The sequence below is a fragment of the Lepus europaeus genome, chromosome 5, assembly GCF_033115175.1.
Source record: "Lepus europaeus isolate LE1 chromosome 5, mLepTim1.pri, whole genome shotgun sequence".
Lineage (NCBI taxonomy): Eukaryota > Metazoa > Chordata > Mammalia > Lagomorpha > Leporidae > Lepus > Lepus europaeus.
Genome location: NC_084831.1, coordinates 123,462,848 through 123,487,323, shown reverse-complemented (window position 1 = coordinate 123,487,323; position 24,476 = coordinate 123,462,848). Strand labels below are relative to the sequence as shown.

The following is a 24,476-nucleotide window of genomic DNA, read 5'->3' as shown; positions in this document are numbered from 1 at the left end:
CTCTTGTATTGCCCCCTCTCTTCTGAGTCTTCTCCCAAAGAACAGCATCAAGTCACTTTCCCCAATTTTTGAAAAGATTTATGTTATTTATTTGAGAGGCAGAGTTACAGAGAGAGAAGGAGAAGTCGACAGAGATTGATTGATGTTAATGGTTAATTGATGACAAATGGAAACTTAGTCCACTTATGGTGTTTGTGAAATGATTAGATTGGAATTCTTTGTTGGTATGAAGATCCCAGGATCAAACCATGGAAGCTTTAAAAGGAGACCAGATGGACATAAGGCAATATGTTCCATATCTATATATAGTTGTTTTTTTTTTTAATTTGACAGGTAGAGATATAGATAGTGAGAGAGAGAGAGACACAGAGAAAGGTTTTCCATCCGTTGGTTCACCCCCAAATGGCCGCAATGGTTGGCGCTGAACCGATCTGAATCCAGGAGCCAGGTTCTTCTTCCTGGTCTCCCATGCGGGTGCAGGAGCCCAGGTACTTGGGCCATCCTCCACCGCCCTCCCGGGTGACAGCAGACAGCTGGACTGGAAGAGGAGCAACTGGGACTAGAAACTTGTGCCCATATGGGATGCCAGCACCACAGGGAGAGGATTAACTAAGTGAGCCACGGCGCCAACCCCCATGTCCATATATAGTAGCATACTTCCTGTCTGGCCATGCAATAACGTTTCAGCACAAACTCCGTTACTGCCACCCTCCAGCTTCACTACCTGGCTACACTCAATTAATCACCCAATCTCGGACTGCAAATCTCCAAAACCATAAGCCATAATAAGCCTCCTTCCTTCATATGAAACATATTTCAGGTATTTAGTTATACTGATAGAAACCTGAGCAGTGCAGAGATTGTTATATATTAATAATTCACAAAATCTGTATTGGCTGATTCATCTACCTTCAATATTTATTTTTAACTGAAAGTCAATATAGTGATTCACAGACATTGATAGAAAATATGCAGAGTCATGTATAATTACAGTCACCTTAAGGATTCATTCCCAATGAATGGCAGTAAAAGGGACATTCTGGCTTCTTTCATTTCATAAATCGTAAACAAGTTTCTGTTTTACGGCTTACTTTGCATTGCAATTTTTACATATCTGTGCTTTTTTCTTAGTGATATGATGCTTAAAATGGTTCCAAAAGCTATTGAAAAAGTACTGTGGTGACCCTTACAGAAAAAAAAAATGTGTATTAGATAAGCTTTGTTCAGATATCAGTTATAGGAAGAGGGTTCACAAGGAACATGATAAAATTAAATTTTGAACCACCTTGTAATATAATTGGTTGTTAGCTCAGTATTATATCAACACCAAGGTATATCCAATAAAGGAAGAGAAAATTCACCTGTCCGTAGGTGAGGCTGCCTTGGAAAGTGACATCTATGATGCTATGATAAAGGTATAAAGGTAACTAAATACTGGATTCCTAACACGATATTCCATTTTTAAAGATTATGTATTGATTTATTTACTTATTTACTCATTTATTTATTTGAAAATCATCGTGACAAAAGGAGAGGGAGGGAGATAATAAACAAATAGATAGATAATATTCAATCCACTGACTCAGTTCCCCAGATGCCTGCAACAGACTCCATATAGGTCTCCCATGTGACAACAGAACACAGAGAATTGTGGGAAAAGTCACTGGGAAGGAGATGGAATTGAGAAAGAAATGTGGAGGTCTGAGGGGACTCAGAAACTGAAGAAAAGGAGAATCATAGTTACCTTAGTAGATATTTTCTTGCCACAAGTTCCCCTGCTTTAAAAACAACCTTCAGAGGAGCACAATGACCTAGAGTCAGGAATATTCAGAATGGGGAAATCATCACCTCTAACACACACACACACACACACAGAGGCACATACACACCAGCCCAACACCCTTGCATCCAGCTGGGTAGCTGCTAGAGTTCTTGCCAGCTGCATTGTCACCACCATGGAGTAGGGCAGATACCAATGGAAGGAACAGAGCATTTTATTTGCAGGGTCCAGGAGAGCAGGACTTGGAAAGAACGGGCAGGTCCCTTCTGGGCTCATTCCTGAGGGGAAATTCCACAGCCCTGAGCAGAGGAAGGCGGGTCTGGGATGACTACACGTTTGCTTTCGGGACTTTCAGGATGGGATAGAACCTGCCTTCATCCCAGGCCCAATGACCTCGGTCTGTGTGGGCGACTTCCTCCCTCCTAGCTGACGGCAGATGGAACCCAAACTCACCGTGATCTGGGTGTTGAGTCAAGAGAGGGTGTGTGAGCAGCTACTCCATCCCACCTCCACCCTGTGCTTCCTGACACCTCCCAGGTGTTGTCCCCTGTCTGGACCCAAGATGCCCGCCCTGCCACAGGGGCTGTGGTCTGGAGTTTCTCACCTTGCCTTGGACATCAGAATCACCTGGGGAGCTACAGCCAACACTGGCATTTGGCCTCCACCTGCAACCAATGAAACCAAAACCAGTGCCCACAACACGCAGGTGTTTTCTGAAGCTCCCAGCTGATCTGCGACTGTGGCTGAGAGTGTTACATACGTCAGTATGAAAACCTCACCTTTGCTGGCCATGTATCTCATTCCGGGTCTGCAAACAGTCATTCCTTCGCTCTTCACGGGATGTGTTCTAAAGAAAGCTACACCACAATTCCTCCCTTCTGACTTCCTTCTCCAACACATAGTCCTCCTTTGTCCACAATAAGGAACAGCTGCTGCTTCAAACTCCCACGCAGGTTTTCATTTCCCCTCTGATTTCGACTCTGCTCTATGGCTTCCAACTTTTCTCCCTGTCACCAGCCTCCATACTGTTCAGAAAGTCTGATTTTGCCTGATACGGAGCAAGTCTTCTTTTTAAAGATGCAATTATTTATTTGAAAGGCATAGTTACAGAGAGAAAGAGAGAGAGACAGATAATTGTCCAACCTTTGGATCACACCCTAAATGGCTGCCACAGCCAGGGCTGGTTCACACAAGCCAAGAGCCTGAAATTCCACCTATGTCTCCCACCTGGGGGGTCCAAGAATTCAGGCCATCTTCCACTGTTTCACCTGGTGCATTATCAGGGAGCTGGATCGGAAGTGGAACAGCCAGGACTAGAACCACCATTCAGGTGGGACATGGGCATCTCAGGTGGAGACTTAGCTGACTTCATCACAATGCTGGCCCCCTGGATCAAGTCTTATGTGACATTAAAACATCACTTTACCACTAGGAACATATATTTTCTCACTCATAAAATAAAACTAAAACTAAACAGCTTCGCAGCACACTGCCTAATTTTCTCATATCCCTTCTCTTTTCTGTCTTCTTTTTCTACGCTTTCAATCAACCCCATGTGTTCTTTCTATGTCTCATATTCCACCTCACCACATTCACATTTCTGACCTTTCCAAATTCCTTTATTGTTTTGCGATATCCCCTGTGATTGCCTTGTGCTATAGTATAAACTACCTCCAGGTTCCACTACTAAACAAGAGCCAGTACTGATCACAAAACCACAGGAAAATTGAAACATATGAAGAAAAACTTCTTAATTTTACTTGCATTGGTGCATATTCATTCACCTAGCAATCACACAGCAGCTGCTGGAACCCAAGTGTCTTTCCATGATTGTAAAGATACAGTGTTTGGGGGCTGGGGCTGTGGCACAGTAAGCTAAGCTTCTGCCTGTGGCACCAGAATCCCATGTGGGCACCAGTTGGTGTCCTAGCTGCTCTTTTTCTGACCTGTCTCTCTGTTTGTGGTCTGGGAAAGCAGCAAAAGATGGCCCCAGTGCTTAGGCCCCTGCACCCATGTGAGAGACCAGGATGAAGTTCCTGGTTTCTGGCTTAGGATCAGCCCAGCTCTGGCCATTGTGGCCATTTGGGGAGTGAGCCAGAGGATGCAAGACCTTTCTCTCTATCTCTCCCTCACTCTGTCTGTAACTCTACCTCTCAAATCAATAAATAAAATCTTTAAAAAAATAAAATAAGACCTAAATGAAAGATCTCTGCGAGTGAGATCTCAATGGAAAGAACAGGGCCATCAAAGAAGGAGGTACCTTTCTCTGAAGGGAGGAGAGAACTTCCACTTTGACTATGACCCTGTCAGAATAAGATCAAAGTCAGCGAACTCTAAAGGCTTCCATAGCCTTGGCAACTCATGACTAGAGCCTAGGGAGATTACTGACGCCATGAACAGGAGTGTCAAATTGTTAAGTCAGCAACAGGAGTCACTGTGTACTTACATCTCATGTGGCATCTGTCCTTAATGGGTTGTCCAAAGTGAAGTAATGCTATAACTAGTACTGAAACAGTATTGTTACACTTTGTGTTTCTGTGTGGGTACAAACTGATGAAATCTTTACTTAGTATATACTGAATTGATCTTCTGTATATAAAGATAATTGAAAATGAAAAAAACTTGGTTTTAAATTAAAAATTGCATAGAAAATTAATCAATTTTTTAAAATATCATGTAGGATCTCTGTCCTTAATATGCTGTACATTGTGATTTAATACTATAACTTGTACTCCAACAGTATTTTTCACTTTGTGTTGCTATGTGGGTGCAAACTATTGAAATCTTTACTTAATATATACTAAACTGATCTTCTGTATATAAAGAGAATTGAAAATGAATCTTGATGTGAATGGAAGGGGAGAGGGAGTGGGAAAGGGGAGGATTGTGGGCGGGAAGGAAGTTATGGGGGGGTGGAAGCCATTGTAATCCATAAGCTGTACTTTGGAAATTTATATTCATTAAATAAAGGTTTAAAAAATTTAAAAAGAAAAAATAAAAATAAAAAAAATATAGTGTTTGACAGGACGTCCACTTTGCTCAAGAAGACTTTAGTCCTCTTAATAATAACAAAACACTTACACCAAGAATATCTTGGTGTGCTGTGATATTATAATGTATAGATACTGTAAATCTAAAAAATTAAGCTGGAACAATATTTCTAAAGTCATGTTTCCCACTAAGATTCTTGACTTCAGTGAGTATCCTAGAATTTTAATTCTGTACTCTTATTTCGCTGTATCTCCACCAAATAGAGTGTCTGTCTGGGGTAAGGGTTTACAAAACACTCGTTGAATGTATGAAAGAATTCAGTTTATGCATTTAAATACTCTTTCATAATTATGGAAGCTATCTCCAACATAAACCCCTTCAAGATCACTACAAAAGTTACTTATGGCCGGTGCCGCGGCTCAATAGGCTAATCATCCGCCTTGCGGCGCCGGCACACCATGTTCTAGCCCCGGTCTGGGCACCGATTCTGTCCCGGTTGCCCCTCTTCCGGGCCAGCTCTAAGCTGTGGCCAGGGAGGGCAGTGGAGGATGGCCCAAGTCCTTGGGCCCTGCACCCCATGGGAGACCAGGAGAAGCACCTGGCTCCTGCCATCGGATCAGCGTGGTGCGCCGGCCACAGCGCGCCAGCTGTGGTGGCCATTGGAGGGTGAACCAACGGCAAAAGGAAGACCTTTCTCTCTGTCTCTCTCTCTCTCTCACTGTCCACTCTGCCTGTCAAAAAAAAGTTACTTATAACACTTCATAATGATATGACAATCATACTCAATTTTATTTACAATAAGAACATATATTAATAACCATGACAGTCATATAGACTGTTCTGCTATTAAATACCTAGTACTGGTGAAAAGAAACTAGTCAGAAGTTGTGAGAAGTGAAGCAAATAGAGTATTCTGAGATCATTTATTCGGGATACCCTTCTAATTGGTGCTACTTGCACGTTCCTTAGTGATCTTCTCACCATGCTAAATTACTTATTAATGTTTTCCTGGAGTGTGATGAAAATGCCATTCCATTCCTTCCTGGTCTGTAGCATTTCTGATGAGAAGTCTGCTGTTTGGTGAATTGGAACACTGGTATGTATGACATGTGTCTTTGCTCTGGCTGCTGAAGATACTTGTTGTCTTTAAGCTTGAAAGCTTGTTTATAATGACTTGGGGTAGATTTGAGTAGTTCAACCTGAAAAGCTATACTGAAGAAGTGAAAGGTAAATATGATACTTGTGAAATATCTACTATTAAGACATTGGTGTGCCGGCACCGCAGCTCAATAGGCTAATCCTCTGCCTGCGGCGCTGGCACACCGGGGTCTAGTCCCGGTCTGGGCACCGGATTCTGTCCCGGTTGTTCCTCTTACAGTCCAGCTCTCTGCTGTGGCCCGGGAAGTAAGTGGAGGATGGCCCAAGTGCTTGGGCTCCTGCACCCTCATGGGAGACCAAGAGAAGCACTTGGCTCCTGGTGTCAGATCAGCACCGTGCGCCGGCTGCAGTAGCCATTGGAGGGTTAACCAACGGAAAAGAAAGACCTTTCTGTCTCTCTCTCTCATTGTCCACTCTGTCTGTGAAAAAAAAAAAAAAAACTAAGGAAAGGCAAGACTCAGATTTGGGGTTATGCCCAATATAGTGCCATAGACTGTGTACTATATAAATAGGGCTCCCTTCATGGGGCTTGCAGTGAACGCAATAGTGCAGAGTTAATGCTCTATGTTGTTGTGTTGAAACTCATAACAAGTTTATCTTCTTGAAAGTGTGTTTTATGAGTGAAGTCCGATAGGCCAAGTGAAAATTTGTAGGTGCTTGTAGGAGCCTCCTAGCTATACATCTGTCCCTGTCTCCTGTCACCTCCCCTGACTCCCCAGCATTGATTCTTAGTCATCTTCTCTCCCAAATCTGGGGCCCCCAGACAAGTATGGATTCTGCCTGCCCCCCTCCATCTGTCACCTCTGCCACCCACTGCCAGCACAGCAAACAGTTCTAACATGTATTGAATGTCCCTCCTCTCATCACTTTCCAAGACTGCAAACTCCTGGAAGTGATATTGGGAGAACAAGCTGTGGTGACTCACATCCCAGAGTGTCTACACAGAGCATCGCTAAAGCCATTCTCACCCTTGCTGCACCACAGCTTGCTTTGTTACTGGTCAGGTTGAGCCTCTTGCCTACTCTTGATCAGAGTTGTATCAAGTGTGTCGCCACACAACCTGGATATAATTTCATGGCAGTCACTCATCTGCCAAAAGTGGTCGTCAGGGGAGGGGGAGATTGATTTTACCGTTCCCACAGTGAAAGTGCACATCAGTCAGGAAGCTGACAGCAGAGGGAACCCAGCAGTGAGCTGACATCTTGCATGTGCTTCGAGGCATGAAGTAAAGCTCCCAAGTGCCTGTAGCCTCTACTCTGACACTGTTTGTATTGGAATGTCCAAGGAATACAATGTTAACAAATCAAACAAGCAATACAAAATAAAATAACACACCATAACAGGTTGACACAGGGAAAGAAAATGTTAATAAAAAATGAACATAGTCTATATTTTAAACCTTTTTGCACCTTTTTCCTACTTCTTGAATGTCAATCAGCTAAGGCTTGAATTATTGTGTATTTTGAAAATCCATATGTTAAGCCCTATATCCTGTATTAGGAATTAATTATTTCATGAGATTGGAGTCCTGATGAACAACATTAGTTTCCTGTTTAAGAGAGAGAGAAAGAGAGGGAGAGAGAAAGAGAGCAAGAGAGAGAGACTTGACTGCTTACACCACATAAATACACATCCAGAAGGTATCCTCTATATACCAGTAAATGAGCAGCAAACATCAAACCTGCCTTAATTATTATCTTCACCACTCCAATAAATATATAAAACAAGATGTCTACAATTTGTAAGCCACCCAATGTATGATATTCTATTATAGCAGGCTGACAAGAATAAGACAAAATCACAATTTTTCATGTTGCAATGGATGAGTTGGGGGAGGGAAATAACAATGATGCAATTTGAGGAGAGGAAAAAGATAAACCTAACAAGGAGTGGGATTTTACAGCAAAAGGACTGGGAGATGATCAGACACCAAAGTCCATGACAGATGGTGAAGAAAGGAGAAAAGCAAGGAATGGTGGGCAAGGAGGAGTGGATTGGAAAAATTATAGCCCAGCCACACGTTTTTGACCTCCACTTCTCAGTGGGATGAGTTGGTCCTGATCAGGGATGCAGATGTTAGCTGGTGGTCAGCCACACTCCCAGCCTGCTCTCCTCCTGGTGGATGAAGGACAGGAGCTGAAGGCGAGGAGAGGAAAGCAGAAGGCACCCAAGGAGGTGCCAAGGGGCTGTTGACGACTAGGGCAGCTGAGGAAGAGTAGAACTATTGGCAGAATTCAAGACATAAAACAGATGGCGTAGGTAACCAGAATCATAAAAAAAGAAAATAATTGAAGAGGAAGGTGATAATATACAGATCACAGATTATTGTGTGCTCCCTACATACACATAATCCCAAAGAAGAAAAATTTTGGTGAGAGAGATATACTTTGATTAGAACTCAGCCAGGAAGCATGTTCAAGATATTCCAGTGAATCTTGTATTACTCCCGTGTACAGCAGAACTCCATGGGAATGTCCCTGTTTAATTGGTGTTCCAATAACAAGCTTACTCATGTTCTTTCTAATTGCTCTGCTGTGCAGCTCTTGAATTCCTCCTACCCACATGATCTGCTGACAACCCAGGTGTGAATTTCCCCTCCTTACACAGTTGTGTTCTCTCATCGGACTCCCTCCACATCACCAACAGAAACCTCAATTTCCTCACCAGATAAACCGACTGCCTCCCACAACCCTTTGCTTCTTCTTGGGCTTCTCATTTTCCATCCATTGGCACTTCATGATTCCTCTCATGTGTGTGACGTCCAGCTGCCCTTCCTCGGCTTCTGCGTGCTTCTTGCCTCCCACAGCAAATCTCTTTGTCAAGGGAGCTCCAGGCTGAGAGTCGGATGACCTCCCACACATGCTGAAGGCATTGAATTGGAGAGATCCTCTCAACACGTCAGCCTCAGTTTCTTTACCCATAAAATTAATGAAAATCTTGACTATTCCATGATTTCACGTATGGCTCTATCATTCTTCATGTCCTACTGTGCTTCATCCCCTCCATCCACACGATCCCCTCTTTCCCACTCTGCTTTTCCCTCCTTCTTTCATGTCCTGGCTGTCACAATACACTTAGCACTATTCTCAGCTCCCAGAGCCACCTTTCCGTTTTCACATGTCATATCCATTCGATCTAATTTTGATCCTTTGTCCTTGGTTCACTTTCCAAATCTAACACATGGCTCACATGACCACTGAATTCTTCTATGTAGACATACAGAACACAGCCAGGGATTCTGTTTCTGATGACATTACACACGATCTTACTTGAAAATATGTAGCAGAACAATGTACCTAGAATTGCCAGCTATTTTGAAATTCTTGTATAAATGCAGAGGTGCCTCTACAATAAAATAATAGAAGCTTTTAGAGAATGGCAGAAGAAGAAATGGAAGCCCAGAAAGGTGAATGAGTTACCACAACTGAGAACACAAGGTATGGGCTTGTATGGATTACATGTGTGGTCACTTGAATCAGTAGGTAAGTCCTCAGGGTCTGGCAAAAAAAGATGAGAGCTGCACCTGTCTTCTGCTATATGGCAACTTCAGTGAGAGTATGGCCTATTAAAAAAAATCAATAAAATAATATAGGAAAAGAAGACTGTCCACTGTCTATTCACTAAGTGTCTGGTGGGTTTGTTTTGATTTTTCTCACTTGGAAAGTTACAATCACAGACCTGAGTTTGGAATTCAGAAATATCTAAATGGAGGATGCTACAATACACTATTTAATAAATTAAAATGGAAAGGAGCCTCCACATTTGTAATATCTCTGTGTGTCAATGGCAGAATTTAAACCAAAGTTGATTGAAAGAGATCACCCTTAATATAAGCTATGAAGTCTTTCCTAAGATGAGGCCACAATTCTACATTACGGGATGAGAGATAATTCATGTGGGAAAGTTGACAAAGAAATAAAATTAGTTCTCTAAGAAATGTACATTAGGGGATTTTTAAAAAATTTTACTTACTTACTATTACTTATTTAAAAGGCAGAGAGACAAATGCAGAAGGAAATCTTCCATCCACGGTTCACCTTTAAAATGCCCACAAGTGATGGGGCTGGACCAGATTGAAGCCGAGAGCCCTGAACTCAATTCAAGTCTTCCACATAGGTAGCAGAACCCAAATATTTAAAGGCATAACCAGCTGTCTCTTATGGTGTGCATTAGCAGGAAGGTTCAATTGGAAGTAGAGCCAGTACTTAAACCCAGTCACTCTGATGCAAATTATGGGCATTCCAAGTGGTGTCTTAGCTCTGTGTTAAATACCTATCCCATGAATTATATATTAAAGCCTAAAGATATGAAAAACAGTCATAGAAGAAATAGATTAAAAGTAAAACTGGGAGTAACATCACCAAGATCACTGAGTAGAAGATCTGTCTTTGGTCTCAGATAGGTCAACTAGCAACGATCTACCAAAAATAATACCTTGGTGAAACCCCAAAAAAGGGGACTATGACTGAGTCACCTGTTTGCTCCATGGAAGTGAATAAGAATTGATGTCAACAAGGTAAGAGAAACATTCTTGTTTGGACCACATTGCCCCTCACCCTCAACCTGATTGACACATTGCCGTACAAAGAAAAGCCTACAAGGGACCATGGCTCCCACAAAGGGAAAAGAGAACAAGAGAAACAGATACTCAGTTTATGTAGAATTCTGATACTTTCCAGAAAGCTCTCTCTGTTACCAATTCACAGGGCAGGGGAGAATGTGGCACGGCAGGTTAAGTTGCAGCTTGAAATGCTCAAATCTTATATCAAAGTTCAAGGTCAAGCCCCAGGTACTATACTTCCAATTCTACTTCTTGTTAATGGAACTAGGAAGGTAGAAGATGACGGCCCAAGTTCCTGGGTTCCTACCTCTCATATGGAAGATCCAAATGAGTGCCTGAGCTCCTGGCTTTGGCCTGGGCAACGCCTGGCTGTTGCAGGCATTTAGGAAGTCAACTAGCAGATTGATGACATATGTTGTGTGTATATCTTTCTCCGTCTTTGTCTTTCAAATAAATAAATGTTTTAAAGTGGTAAACTGAAAGCAGAGACTATCTGGAGCCAGATAGAAAAATAAAAACAAAAACCAAAGAGGTAGATTTCACAGAGACCAGTATGTCATTTTTAGTAAAAAGAACAATGGAACTTTTCCAAAGATTAGAGCTAATCACATAGTGCAAACTGCAAAGCATATCTGGTCATTTTCAGAAAGTGTTGAAGTACTACTTGGCTTGAATAGCTAGATAGCCACCCTGCAGGTCAACCTCCTCCATAATCCATAGAAACAAAGGGAGGGACAATAATCCCACACAGAATTCTGAAAACCAGCTGGCCATACCTGGGATTAAAACATGCTTCCTATAACTTCAAAGATAATCCCTGGATTCCAAACAGGGAGAGACACTGGGAGCTCCAAGTTATAACAACAAATAAACGCTGTTCTGCCACACTGGAGAGTTTAAATAGCATTTTTCTTGCAGTTGCAAAGACCACTTTCAAATCCCACCCAGGGTAGGATGAGACCACATCTTTCAGCTATAGCAAAAAGCAGGCAGGTAGTTTAAGCAGGACTCCCTGAAGCCTCAAAGACTATAACCAGGTTCCACCCAGGAAGGAGACTACCAAAACTGCAAATTCTGTAAAATATCAGTCACAAGTTCTGTCTCACAGTTTAAAGAGTTCTCTCTGTGGCCTCAAAGATCACCTTCAGATCCCACTTAAGGAAGAAAATGACGCCCACAGTGCAAAGGAACATACACTGAGGCCCAAAAATAAAAGGGGCTATGGCCAAAGCCACCTAACAGCTCAATCCAACTCTGGAACTGAACTGGTTATCTTCTCAGAGATCATAACAAAGTCAGTTGCCATAACCAAATGTAAAACAAAGACACTAGCCCAGTCTTCTGAAAACATGACAGCAGACTATGCCTGACCAGGCTCATTACAGCTTCAACCAGCCAGAACCATAGGCTAGTACAAACAATGCAGTTTTATCGCTTCCAAACAACATTTGCAAAAGCCCTAAAAAGTGGTCGACTCTACAATTGCATAAACACCAATGAAAGGACACAAGGATCACAAAGGCTCAAGAAATCATGACACCTTTAAGTTCATATTTTTGAAAGCTCAAAGAAAGGACCATAAAGAATGGAATGCAAATGAAATTTGAAAAAAAAAGAGCATAGAGTAATTCTCTTAAAATTCAGTAAACTTCAAAAATATATAGATAAAAAATTAAATGAAATTTTCAAAATAATCGAACAAAGGGATTTTTTAAAAAGGAAGCAGTGGCATAGTGGGTAAAGCTGCTGCCTGCAGTTCTGGCATAATATATGGGCACCAGTTTGAGTTCTGGCTGTTCCACTTCTGATCCAGCTCTCTGCTATGGCCTGGGAAAGCAGTGGAGGATGGCCCAAGTCCTTGGGGAGCTGTACCTACATGGGAGACCTGAAAGAAGCCCCTGGCTCCTGGCATCGGATCAGCTCAGCTCTGGTCAGTGCCACCATTTAGGGAGTGAACCAGAGGATGGAGGACGTCTCTCTCTCTCTCTCTCTCTCTCTCTCTCTCATTCTCTCTCTCTCTCTCTCTCTCTCTCTGCCTCTCTGTAACTCTGTCTTTTAAATAAATAAAATTTTAAAGAGAATCAATTTTTATAAAAATGTAGGTATCCCAAAGATGAAGACTACAAGTGAAATAAAAGCTATAATGGAAATCTTTAACAATTGGGTCCATCAAGGTGAACAATGAATTAGAAGACAGAACATATGGCTGGCACCCCAGCTCACTAGGCTGATCCTCCACCTGTGGCGCCGGCACACCAGGTTCTAGTCCTGGTCGGGGCGCCGGATTCGGTCCCAGTTGTTCCTCTTCCAGTCCAGCTCTCTGCTGTGGCCTGGGAAGGCAGTGGAGGATGGCCCAAGTGCTTGGGCCCTGCACCTGCATGAGAGACCAGGAGGAAGCACCTTGCTCCTGGCTTTGGATCAGCACAGTGCGCTGGCCGCAGCGTGCCAACCAGGGTGAACCAATGGAAAAGGAAGACCTTTCTCTCTGTCTCTCTCTCTCTCACTGTCCACTCTGCCTGTCCCCAAAAAAAAAAAAAAAAATTGCAATTATCCAGTCTGAGGAGAAAAGAAAAAAAATGAAAATATTTGTGGGAATTATGAGACACTATCAAAGGACCTAAACTATGCAAAATTAAGTAAGATGATTAAGACGAAATAGGGCCAGAAATAATGTTCATATAAACACTTGATAAAGTTTATTGTCATCTGTTGGGGAAAAAAAAAGCCAATATCCGTGTAGAAAAGGTGTAAAGTTGCTAGCTCCCAGCTTCAGCCAAGCCCATCCCCAGCCATTGCGGTCGTTTGGGGAACGGACCAGTAGATGGAAGAGTCTCTCTCTCTCTCTCTCGCACTCTCTCGCTCTCTCGCTCTCTTTCTCTCTCCCTGTAACTCCACCTGTCAAATGAATTAATTAACTTAAAAAAGATAAAAGCTAACAAGTGTAAGGAGAACATAGTGCAATGGAGAGTGTAGATGTGACTGGATTTAAGCCCAGAGTGAGACTGTACCACTCTGTATCACCAGTACACAGTGAGGGGAAGCCACATTTGACTGAAATGGCAGTGATGATCTATGAATTTCTGAAGAGGTGTAAATCTCCATGACCCAGTTCCATTCAAAGTAAATACATGAACTTTAAAATCTCAGAATCCAGGTCAGAACAACAAATCTTGTGAAATTACAACTGGTTTGTATTGACAACTGATCACTAAGCAAAAAGAAATACGAGGATGTGAATTATTGTAAGCAGAGTTGATGGACGACATCACCATGTTGTGTTCTGGTTCTGAGCCCAGGCTGCTGGGTTCTCACTGCAAAGGGAGAAGAGTTCTCAGAGGTCCATGGTGTATCCTGAAAAAAACCATTGAAAACAGAGATGGAAGTCACTCTGCATATGTTGAAGGTGAAAATGGTGGAGAAAGGGGGAAGGGGCCCAGAGGACAAAGAGAATAAAGGAGAGATAAAGATGGGGAGATGAACAAATAAGGAATGAAAGCAGGCATGATGAAGACAGAGAACTTACCAGTACTTCCTAAACCAAAATGCAAGACCTGCCAGAAGAGCCACGAGCATTATCACTGCCAAGAAGATGAATCCAGCGGGGCTGTGATGATCTGCGGATTTCAGAAAACACCAACAGTGTTACTGCTAATCCACCTCCTCTTGTACCCCATCCACTCCCTTCTTTAGTGCATTCCACTGGGATTCTTTTTCCAGTTGAGTGCCTGCTTCACCCATCTCCTTTTCCTTTTTTTCCCTCATTCCTTTATACAGATGGATCCATCATCTAATTCACAACATTCCCTCATTTCCTATTCTGTTGCTTGAATTAGCATATTCCTTTGGGTTCTGAAATTAATAAAATCCCAATTTTTCATCTTTCTTTTCTGCAGTGCTGAGAATGGCCTTTTACCGCGTCTGGCCTTTGCCCCATTCTTTCTCACCCCAGTAGAGGATGATGTCTTGGTCTCCCAAACTGCTGTGCTTCACTCGACAAGACAGGCCAGACGCCTCCCCAGCTGCCACATCCAGGGTCACTCGGAGATACCACGTCCTATCAGCATTGGGAAGGAGGTCCCGTGGCTGGGTACGAGGCTGCTCCTGGTCACCTCGCATCCACATCACCCACACAGGCTTAGGGTAGAAGCCAGATACATGGCACACCAGCAGCAGACGGCCAGGCCCAGGGCTGGGACCACTGGACAGCCAGGCCTCAGGCTTTACTGCAGGAGACAAGAAAGATATTCAGAAAAGTCCTGTAATATACTACGAGGTTCAGATAGCCGCATCAATTCAGTTACATACAACTTGCCTACCTCTTGGTGACTACTTGTTATCCTAAAATTGAGAGCACTGCTTGGAAAGTGTGGTTATAGATAAGAAATACTTCAGGGAGGGTAGAGGACTGACCTTTCTGCTGGATATCTGCTTTTCCCGCATCCAGTACACTCAGAAGGAAACTCGGGCAGGTGTAACTGAGAGCTCTGTGCACTATTTCTTTGAAACCTCCTAACAGATTAAGAAGTCTGCAGAAATCCTTGGCCCTACTTCCTCCTTGTGGAGATGGCACCCATGATTTGTTTTGAAAGCTCAGGAGGTCTGTTCCTTGATAAGCTTTCCGCAGGAAGCCTGCTGACGCCTTCCCAGAGTGCAGCTCACAGCCTGCTACAATCTGCAAGACAAAGGGATCTGGAGAGGAGGGATGCCAAATTAGAAGAAAGAGGCACAGGAAACAATGAGATAGAATAAGCAGAAAGAAGACACAGCAGAGGCAGAAAGGAGACATTTGGGAGATTTGAGGGAATGGCACAGAGCTGGGTTTGAACAGAGGTGCTGAAGAAGAGCCATTGGTGGGACTCAGAGGGGGTACGAACCAATGAATGAAAGGAAGAATGGGAGAATTTGTTCAAAGAAGGTGATATGAATGATCTGGGCAAAAAACAAAAAGGGCTTACTGTGACACAATTGGTGTTAAAATAATGTAGGGTGAACCAAATGCAATAGGTTACAACATATCTATAGACAAAGACAGCTGAAGAGAGTGAGTAGGAAATAAAAATGGCATTTAAGGAAACAGCTGGGATGTCTGGAAAAGGGTGGACAAAGGACTCCTCTAAAGGAAAATAATAAATCACAACCCTGCAATCACTGAGATAAGAGAGCATAAGTAGCACATGACTTGAAGTATTTAAAGATCAGGATCCCAGGATACAACTCATTGTCCCTGTCTGATAGTTTGTGTTTGCAGCTTTCTGCTGGAGAGAGGGGAACCAGAATTAGAAGAGAGTGAAGTTGGCTTCCTGGAGGAAGAAGAAAATCATTCAGACACCTCCACCCACTGATCTCTCCATTCCCCACGGAGGGAAGTGAACTTACATTCATACTTCAATAGTCTGGCAAAGTTGTGAATTTCTGTAATATATCTACCGAAGTGCGAATGGAAGAATGTTTCAAATTCTGTGAGCTCCTTGTTGCTGAAGTTACCCTTGGACCAAGGCCACAGGTAAACAATGGTGCCAGAGACACCTTCCCAGCGATGAGTCTCCAAGTCTCCCAACCATCCCGAGCCCAGATTCTGTACCCAGGAACGGTTATAAAAATATGCCGTCTGTATGACATGTAAGGAGACAGGCTCTTCCAACCCTGTGGCAATAAAACAGATTAAATTGAAAGAAGGGGCATTGGAAAAGAGACAGGCTTGAAAAAGAAAAGCAGAAGCACTGGAGGAATTCAGAATCTGAAGCAACTATGATTCAGAGTCACAGCTAATGTGAGTAGACATTTTCTTGCTATAAGTTCCCTTGCTCTAATACTATCTTTCAAAAGAACACAGGGACCTACAGTCAGGGAAAGTCATAACAGAACCAACCTGGATGGCTTGCTATTCAGGGATATGCTGAGGAAGTCACCACCACTTACACACAGACACACACACACACAGGGGGACATACACACCAACCCACTTGAACCCAGCTGGGCAGTGGGAAAAGTTCTTACCAACTTTGTTGTCACTGCCGGGGAGCAGGGCAGCCAGCAATGGAAGAAACAGAAACAGCATTTCACTTGCAGGTGTTATTTCTATCAAATAAGTTCTTCTTTGATTTTTCTTCTAAATAAACCTATACCGCAATGTCTCTCTTCTGACTTCCTCCTCCAATGAGTACACAAGCCTCCCGTGTCTGCAGTTGTGAAAATCTGCTCTGTCCCAAAATTCTCAGCTTCCTTCTTGGTCTTTCATTTCCCCTCTGATTCTGATCTTTCCTCTGCCTTCTATATTCTCCTCTCGTCATCAACTTCCATGCTGTCCAATGTTCCCTATATTACCTGCTAGGGACCAAGGCTTATGTGGAATTGGAAAGTCATGTTACCAATAGGAATATCTATGTCCTCATTCACTAAATAGAAGTGTAAAACTAAATGCCTACCCAGACACTGCTTAACGTTCCATGCCCCACTCTTTTCTGTCACCCTATCATCTTTTTAAATTATTATCTCATATATTCTCCTCCCTGTCTCATCTTCCACCTACCATTCTCTTATCTCTGAACTATCCCAAGTTTCTGCATTTTTTTCAAAATCTCCCACAATTACCTTATGCAAGGCCACACACAAAAATTTGAAAGATATTCCTTATTTATTGATTGGCAGAAATATCACTGAAATATGCAAGGTATAAAACAATCCTATCCTAAAATTCGCATGCAGTGGAATCAAAACGACCCAAAAAGAGCCAATGTCACCCTGTGGAGGGGGAGTGGGGTATTAACATTGCAATACCCCATTTCTAAGCAACTGACACATAGATAAACTGGAACAAAAGAGAGCCCAGAAATTAATCCATATAGCCAACTGATTTTTGACAAAATTACCAATAACATGCAATGGAAAAAGGATCGTCTTTCCCACAAATGATGTTGGTAAAACTGGAAAAATATGTAGAGTAGAATTCGAACCTTACTCTTACCATATACAGAAACCAAGTCGATATGCATCAAAGACCTAAGCACAACACCTGAAAGTACAATATTGACTGTGGGAAACCGCAGGCTGGCCACCGGTGAGAAGCTCCTCATCTGCATTGCTTGCAGCAATCGGTCGACCACAAGGCCCACGAAAACAGCCAGGTGAAACAGATGAAACAGAATGGACTCTGCATAAACAACTAGGAGGAACCCGGTGAAACAGATGAAGTTGAGGCAGGACAGACTCTGCATAAACAACTAGGAAGAACCAGGTGAAACAGATGAACTTTCGACCTGAGACTATACGCGTCCTTTCATCTGATTGGACGATACCAGGGTGAACTGCACGTGAAGAGAGCCGCTATTGGCTGTGGAGCGGATGCTCCACGGGACTTGGGGTATAAAGGGACATTGGGAATTGGGCTTGGAGCTCCTCCTTCTCTTTTCTTTTTTCCCCCTCCACAAGTAAAAGTTCCTTGAGAACAGAGAAACAGTGACCGTGTCGTGATTGCGTTGGACCCTTGCTGGCGAGGGTCTGACAAGTGGTGCCGTGACTCGGATAGCCGGACCAGTTGCTGGAAGCAGGTAAGAAAAAGTAGAACGTGTGTAAAACACGGGAATCTAGGCGGTGATATAAAAAGCCTAGGGTTGGTACCGGAAAAAAGGGAATAGGAAAGGTAGAACGTGTGTAAAACACGGGAATCTAGGCGGTGATATAAAAAGTTTAGGGTTGGTACCGGAAAAAAGGGAATAGGAAAAGTAGAATGTGTGTAAAACACGGGAATCTAGGCGGGTGATATAAAAAGCTTAGGGTTGGTACCGGAAAAAAGGGAATAGGAAAAGTAGAACGTGTGTAAAACACGGGAATCTAGGCGGTGATATAAAAAGCTTAGGGTTGGTACCGGAAAAAAACAATGGGAAACACTCCCTCGACAACCAGGTTGCGCCTGTTATTAAGCTGTCTTTTAAAAGTAGCGGGGACGCCCGTGAAAGCAGCCACTATATGTGCATTCACTAGAGCCGTTGCTCAGACCTCACCCTGGTTCATGGAGAGTGGCGAGTTAGATCAGGAACAATGGCGTAGGGTCGGAAGACAATTGAGGGCAGCAGAGAAATCGCCTGACGTCCTTAGGTTATGGCAACTGATCAACCAAGCTCTCCGTAATGACTCGGAGGAAATACCAACCCTCTTAGATGAAGGGGCTGATTTACTAGAGGAAACGCAGAGAGAATTTCCATCTGGGAGCCTAGACGGAGACGAAGAGGACGAAGACAGAGAGGACCAATATGGGTTGGGACAGAGAGATAGGGAGGATGAGAGACCCCTTCCTTCTGCACCCCCCTATTCGACATATTTGCCCGTAGGAGGAGTTCCTCCATGTTGCTGCAAACTGGCTAACCTAACTTTGCAGGATCAGCCATCATGACAACTGACCACCTTAACCAAGACTCTTCCCCCCCTCTGGAGGACTCCTCCTCCACGAGAGAGATAAAAGGCGGGGGCTTCTCCCCGGAACCTCCTCGAGAAAAACGGGCAGGAGGACGAGGCACTCCCCCTAAGTGGAAAGAATATCACCACATAAATCAGGCTTTCCCTGTGATAGTGGACACGCAGGACAACCGGGGATGGACTCCCCTGGATCATAAATCGTTGAAGGAATTACAACAATCAGTACAATTATATGGACCACATGCTAACTTTACTAAAGCAGTCCTAGATAACATAGGCACCAATGGACTAGTCCCAGAGGACTGGAGGAACCTAGCTCAGGAGGAACCTAGCTAGGAGGAACCCGGTGAAACAGATGAAGTTGAGGCAGGACGGACTCTGCATAAACAACTAGGAAGAACCAGGTGAAACAGATGAAGTTGAGGCAGGACGGACTCTGCATAAACAACTAGGAAGAACCAGGTGAAACAGATGAAGTTTCGACCTGAGACTATACGCATCCTTTCATCTGATTGGATGACACCAGCATGAAATGCACGTGAAGAGAGTCGCTATTGGCTGTGGAGTAGATGCTCCACGGGACTTGGAGTATAAAGGGACATTGGGAATTGGGCTTGGAGCTCCTCCTTCTCTTTTCTTCTCTTCCCCCCCCCCCACTCTTTCCTTCTGCCCCCACAAGTAAAAGTTCCTTGAGAACTGAGAAACGGTGACCGTGTCGTGATTGCGTTGGACCCTTGCTGGTGAGGGTCCGACAACTGACAGAAGAAAACACAGATGAAACAATTCAAGACATTGGGGTAGAAGATAACTTCTTGGATATCATACCAAAAGCACAGGCAATAAAAACAAAACTAGAAAAATGATATATCAAATGAAGAAGTTTCTATACAGAAAAGGAAACAGTCAACAGAATGAAGAGAAAACATTTAAACATGTTTTTCTCATTGAATATTATAAAATATAAATACATAAAATGCAGAAATATTGACTTGTCTCTATTAGGGTTGGAGGTTTTATATTCCACCAATTATCCATATATCCACATGTCCATGTTTATCCATATAAATCTTATGAGCCTTAAAACCATTGACAATTGTTTTATTGTTTGCTAAATTCACCTCATATGTAGATGCTATATACATACACATATATACTATCTTGTTGAGAATAGGATATTAATATCAGAAAAAGTTGGCTCAGACAATACTCAAAATGTGGAAGAGGTATGTATGTTTTCATGGAAAGGGGGTAATTCAGTGAAGCAACAGTGATAATATGACATCAACATAGTTTTTATATTGTTTACATATACCTCGAACAAATAAGAGAAAACAAGTGATATTTGTCTGAGTCTGGTTCATCTCACTTGGCATAATCATGTCCAGTTCTACCATTTTTGTGAATATCAGGATTTTATTCTTTATATACAGAATAATATTCCATCATGTATATATACCTCTTTCTTTATCCAGTCATCACTTGGTAGACTTTTAGGTTGATTCCATATTTTGCTATAGTGAATAGGGCTTCTGTGAATGTACGAGAGCAACTATCTTTTTTAGATAGTTTTTACTATTTTACTTTCTTTGGATATTTTCCCAGATATGGTGGATCCATTTTAATATTTTGAGGAATCTACATAATTTTTTTCATAGTGGTGGTATCAATTTGCTTTCCCAACAGAGTATTATGATTACATTTTCACCACACCCTCTCCAGCATTTATTGATTTTGGACAATAGCCATTGCAACTAGATTCAGTTAATACTTCATTGTGGCTTTATTTGCATTTCAGTGATGGCTAATGAGCCAATGATATGGGTCTCTTGGTCATTAGTATTTATTCTTTTGAAAAATGTCTATTTATGTCCTTTGCCCATTTATTAAATGGATTTTTGCTCTGTTTTAATTGAATGTCTTAAGTTCTTCATATATTCTGGAAAGTAACCCTTTTATCAGATGCACAGTTTGCACGTATTTTCTCCCAAGCTGATATTTGTCTCTTCAGTTTGTTATTTCATTTGCTGTGCAGAAGGTTAATAGCTTGATATTAATGTTTCTTTAATTACCTGGGATTTGGGGGTCCTCCCCAGAAGTTTGCCTAGTGTTTTCTAGGCAAATGTCCTGCAGTGTTACCCATGTGTTTACCTCTGGGAGGTTGACAGTTTCAGATATTAAGTTTGGATTCTTGGTAATAACCTCACAATGTGTCTTGAAATCTGTTATTTCATGCTCCCACTTTACATTTTGTTGTTTAAAATAGCTTTGGCCATTTGAGATTTTTCTTATGTGAATTTTAGGATCATTTTTTTCTGGTTCTGCATAGAAAGTCAGTAGAACTTTGATGAAGACTGCACTGGGTCTAGAAATGGCTTTGGGTAGTAGAGTCATTTTATATTAATTCTTCCAATCCATGCTAATGGAAGAATTTCCATTGTGTGTGTGTGTATGTGTGTATGTTCTCTATTTCTTTAATTAGTATTTTGTTATTTTCATTGCAGAGGTCTGCCCCACCCTTGGTGAAATTTACTCCAATGTATTTAAAATTTTGTAGCTATTATAAATGAGAGTGGTATTTTAAGTCACCCTCAGCTAGGTCATTTTTTTGGATGTAATAATGCTACTGACTTTTGTGTGTTGGTTTTGCATACTACATCGTTACTGACCTGTCAATTCTAATAGTCTCTTAGTAGAGTCTCTTTTTTCCCCCTACATAATCATACTGGCTGCAAACAGTGATACTTTGACTTGCTCCTTTTGAATTTCCATTGTCTTGATTTCTTTTTCTTGCCTAAGTGACTCTGCCTAAAACTTCCAGAACAATACTAAATAAAAGTGGTGACAGTGGACATCCTTGTCTGGTGATGGGTCTTAGTGAAATGCTTCCAGCTTCTTATTCTTGGATATGATGTTGGCTGTGGACTTATAGCAATAGTCTTTTTAAAAAATTCATTCAGTCAGTCTGTGTCTGGGGAATTAACCCATTTACATTCAAGGTCATCATTATTGTGTAATGACATAGTTACCTACTTTTCCATTAAAGTTACTATTGTTTGTTTTGAATCTTTTGTTCTTTTACTGGGGATGAACTGCCTTCACCTTTTTCACATGATACCAACTTTGTTTCCGTATCTTTTATATGTAGCACATCCTTTAGTATCATTTATAAGGCTGATTGGGTGGCAATGAATTTTTTCAAATGGTGATGAGTGCTCAACTTTTGTTAGTCATGGAAGAACTCTCCTTTATCTTCACTTATGAATGAGAGCTCCACAGGTAAAGTATTATGTGTTGGAAGGGTTTTTTTGTTGTTCATTTGTTTCATAATCTGGACTGTTATTTCTCCATTCTCTTCTGTCCTTTAGTGTTTCTGTTGAAAAATCTGTTGTCAATCTGATGGGAGACCCTTTAAAAGTGACCTGTTGTTTTTCTCTTTCTGTTTTACCTTTGAAAATTTGACTACATTGCGGCTAGCATTGTGGTGCAGCAGGTTGGGACAGCACTTGCAACGTCATCATACCTTAGGAGCACCAGATTGCATCCCAGCTGCTCTGCTTCCAAACCAGGTCCCTGCTAATGTGGCTAGGAAAGTAAAGGAAGCTGGCTAAGTTTTATGCCCCCTGTCACCATGTGGGGCATCTGGATGGAGTTCTGTGTTACAAGCTTTAACCTGACCGAGCCCTGGCCTTTGCAGCCATTTGGGGTATGAACCAGCAGACAAGGTTCTCTCTCTCTCTCTCTTTCTCTCTCTCTCTCTCTTTCAGATTTCTCACTCTCTTTTCTCTACTCTTTCTTTCCCTCCTTCTCTCAGTAACTTCCTTTAAAATAAATAAAAAATCATCTAATTAATTAATTTTCTATGCCATTTCCAATTTAACACCAGGTTGTTTTTTTTTTTTTTCATTTCCAATTATCTTTATATACAGAAGATCAATTCAGTATATAATTAGTAAAGACCTCATCAGTTTGTACCCATGCAGAAACACAAAGTATAAAAATACTGTTTCAGTACTAGTTATAGCATCACTTTACATTAGACAACACATAAAGGACAGATCCCAGATGGGATGTAAGTACACAGTGACTCCTGTTGCTGACTTAACAATTTGACACTCCTGTTCATGGCATCAGTAATCTCCCTAGGCTCTATTCATGAGTTGTCAGGGCTATGGAAGCCTTTAGAGTTCGCTGACTTTGATCTTATTCCGATAGGGTCATAGTCAAAGTGGAAGTTCTCTCCTCCCTTCAGAGAAAGGTACCTCCTTCTTTGATGGCCACATTCTTTCAACTGGGATCTCACAGAGATCTTTCATTTAGGTCTTCTTTTTTTTTTTTTTTTTTTCTTTTCCATGGTATCTTGGCATTCCATGCCTACAATACTCTCATGGGCTCTTCAGCCAGGTCCAAATGCCTTAAGGGCTGATTCTGAGGCCAGAGTGTTATTTAGGACATCTGCCATTCTATGAGTCTGCTGTGTATCCCACTTACCATGTTGGATCCTTCTCTCCCTTTTTGATTCTATCAGTTAGTATTAGCAGACACTTGTCTTGTTTGTGTGATCCCTTTGACTCTTAGACCTATCAGAGCCATCAATTGTGAGCTGAAATTGATCACTTGGACTAGTGAGATGGCATTGGTTACATGCCACCTTGATGGGATTGTGTTGGAATCCCCTGGCGCATTTCTAACTCCACCATTTGGGGAAAGTCCGATTGAAAATGTCCCAAATTGTACATCTCCTCCCTCTAGTTTTCCACTCTTAAATTTAACAGGGATCACTTTTCAGTTAAAATTTAAACACCTGGCTGGCGCCGTGATCACTAGGCTAATCCTCCGCCTTGCGGCGCCGGCACACCGGGTTCTAGTCCCGGTCAGGGCACCGATCCTGTCCCGGTTGCCCCTCTTCCAGGCCAGCTCTCTGCTGTGGCCAGGGAGGGCAGTGGAGGATGGCCCAAGTCCTTGGGCCCTGCACCCCATGGGAGACCAGTATAAGCACCTGGCTCCTGCCATCGGATCAGCGCGGTGCGCCGGCCGCAGCGCGCTACCGCGGCGGCCATTGGAGGGTGAACCAACGGCAAAAGGAAGACCTTTCTCTCTGTCTCTCTCTCTCACTATCCACTCTGCCTGTCAAAAATAAAAAAAAATTAAAAAAAGAAAAAAATAAACACCTTAGAAAAATTGTGTTAATTACAGAGTTCAACCAGTAGTACTAGAACAACAACAACAAATACTAAAAAGGATAAAGTATTACATTGTACATCTAGAGTCAGGACAAGAGCTGATCAGGTCATTGTTTCCTATAGTGTCCATTTCACTTAACAGGTTTCCCCTTTGGTGCTCAGTTGTCACCGATCAGAGAAAACAAATGATATTTTTCTCTTTGGGACTGGCTTAATTCACTCAGCATGATGTTTTCCAGATTCCTCCATCTTGTTGCAAATGACCGGGTTTCGTTGTTTCTTACTGCTGTATAGTATTCTATGGAGTACATGTCCCATAATTTCTTTATCCAGTCTACTGTTGATGGGCATTTGGGTTGGTTCCAGGTCTTAGCTATTGTGAATTGAGCTGCAA

At 42.3% G+C, this 24,476-nt stretch overlaps 1 protein-coding gene and 1 pseudogene across 1 annotated transcript; both read right to left on the bottom strand.

The window, feature by feature from the left end:
- LOC133759220 (T-cell surface glycoprotein CD1a-like) overlaps positions 1–8,790 on the bottom strand; it is a 42,664-nt pseudogene extending 33,874 nt beyond the window's left edge.
- A 5,008-nt stretch (positions 8,791–13,798) lies between these two features.
- On the bottom strand, positions 13,799–16,548 carry LOC133761028 (T-cell surface glycoprotein CD1a-like). Its single transcript, XM_062193678.1, has 6 exons — positions 16,488–16,548; positions 15,867–16,133; positions 14,901–15,179; positions 14,435–14,713; positions 14,014–14,104; positions 13,799–13,841 (listed from the first exon to the last, which is right to left on the bottom strand). Exons 1-6 carry the CDS (start codon positions 16,546–16,548, stop codon positions 13,799–13,801), a joined length of 1,020 nt encoding a protein of 339 aa, XP_062049662.1.
- Between the last annotated feature and the right edge of the window lie 7,928 nt (positions 16,549–24,476).

Coding starts and splice junctions, on each gene's coding strand:
- LOC133761028 (XM_062193678.1), bottom strand. CDS start 16,548: ATGCTGTTTCTGTTTCTTCCATTGCTGGCTGCCCTGCTCCCCGGCAGT. Junction 15,180..15,866: donor CAGACTATTGAAGTATGAAT/GTAAGTTCACTT, acceptor CCTCCTCTCCAG/ATCCCTTTGTCTTGCAGATT. Junction 14,714..14,900: donor AGCAGATATCCAGCAGAAAG/GTCAGTCCTCTA, acceptor TGTCTCCTGCAG/TAAAGCCTGAGGCCTGGCTG.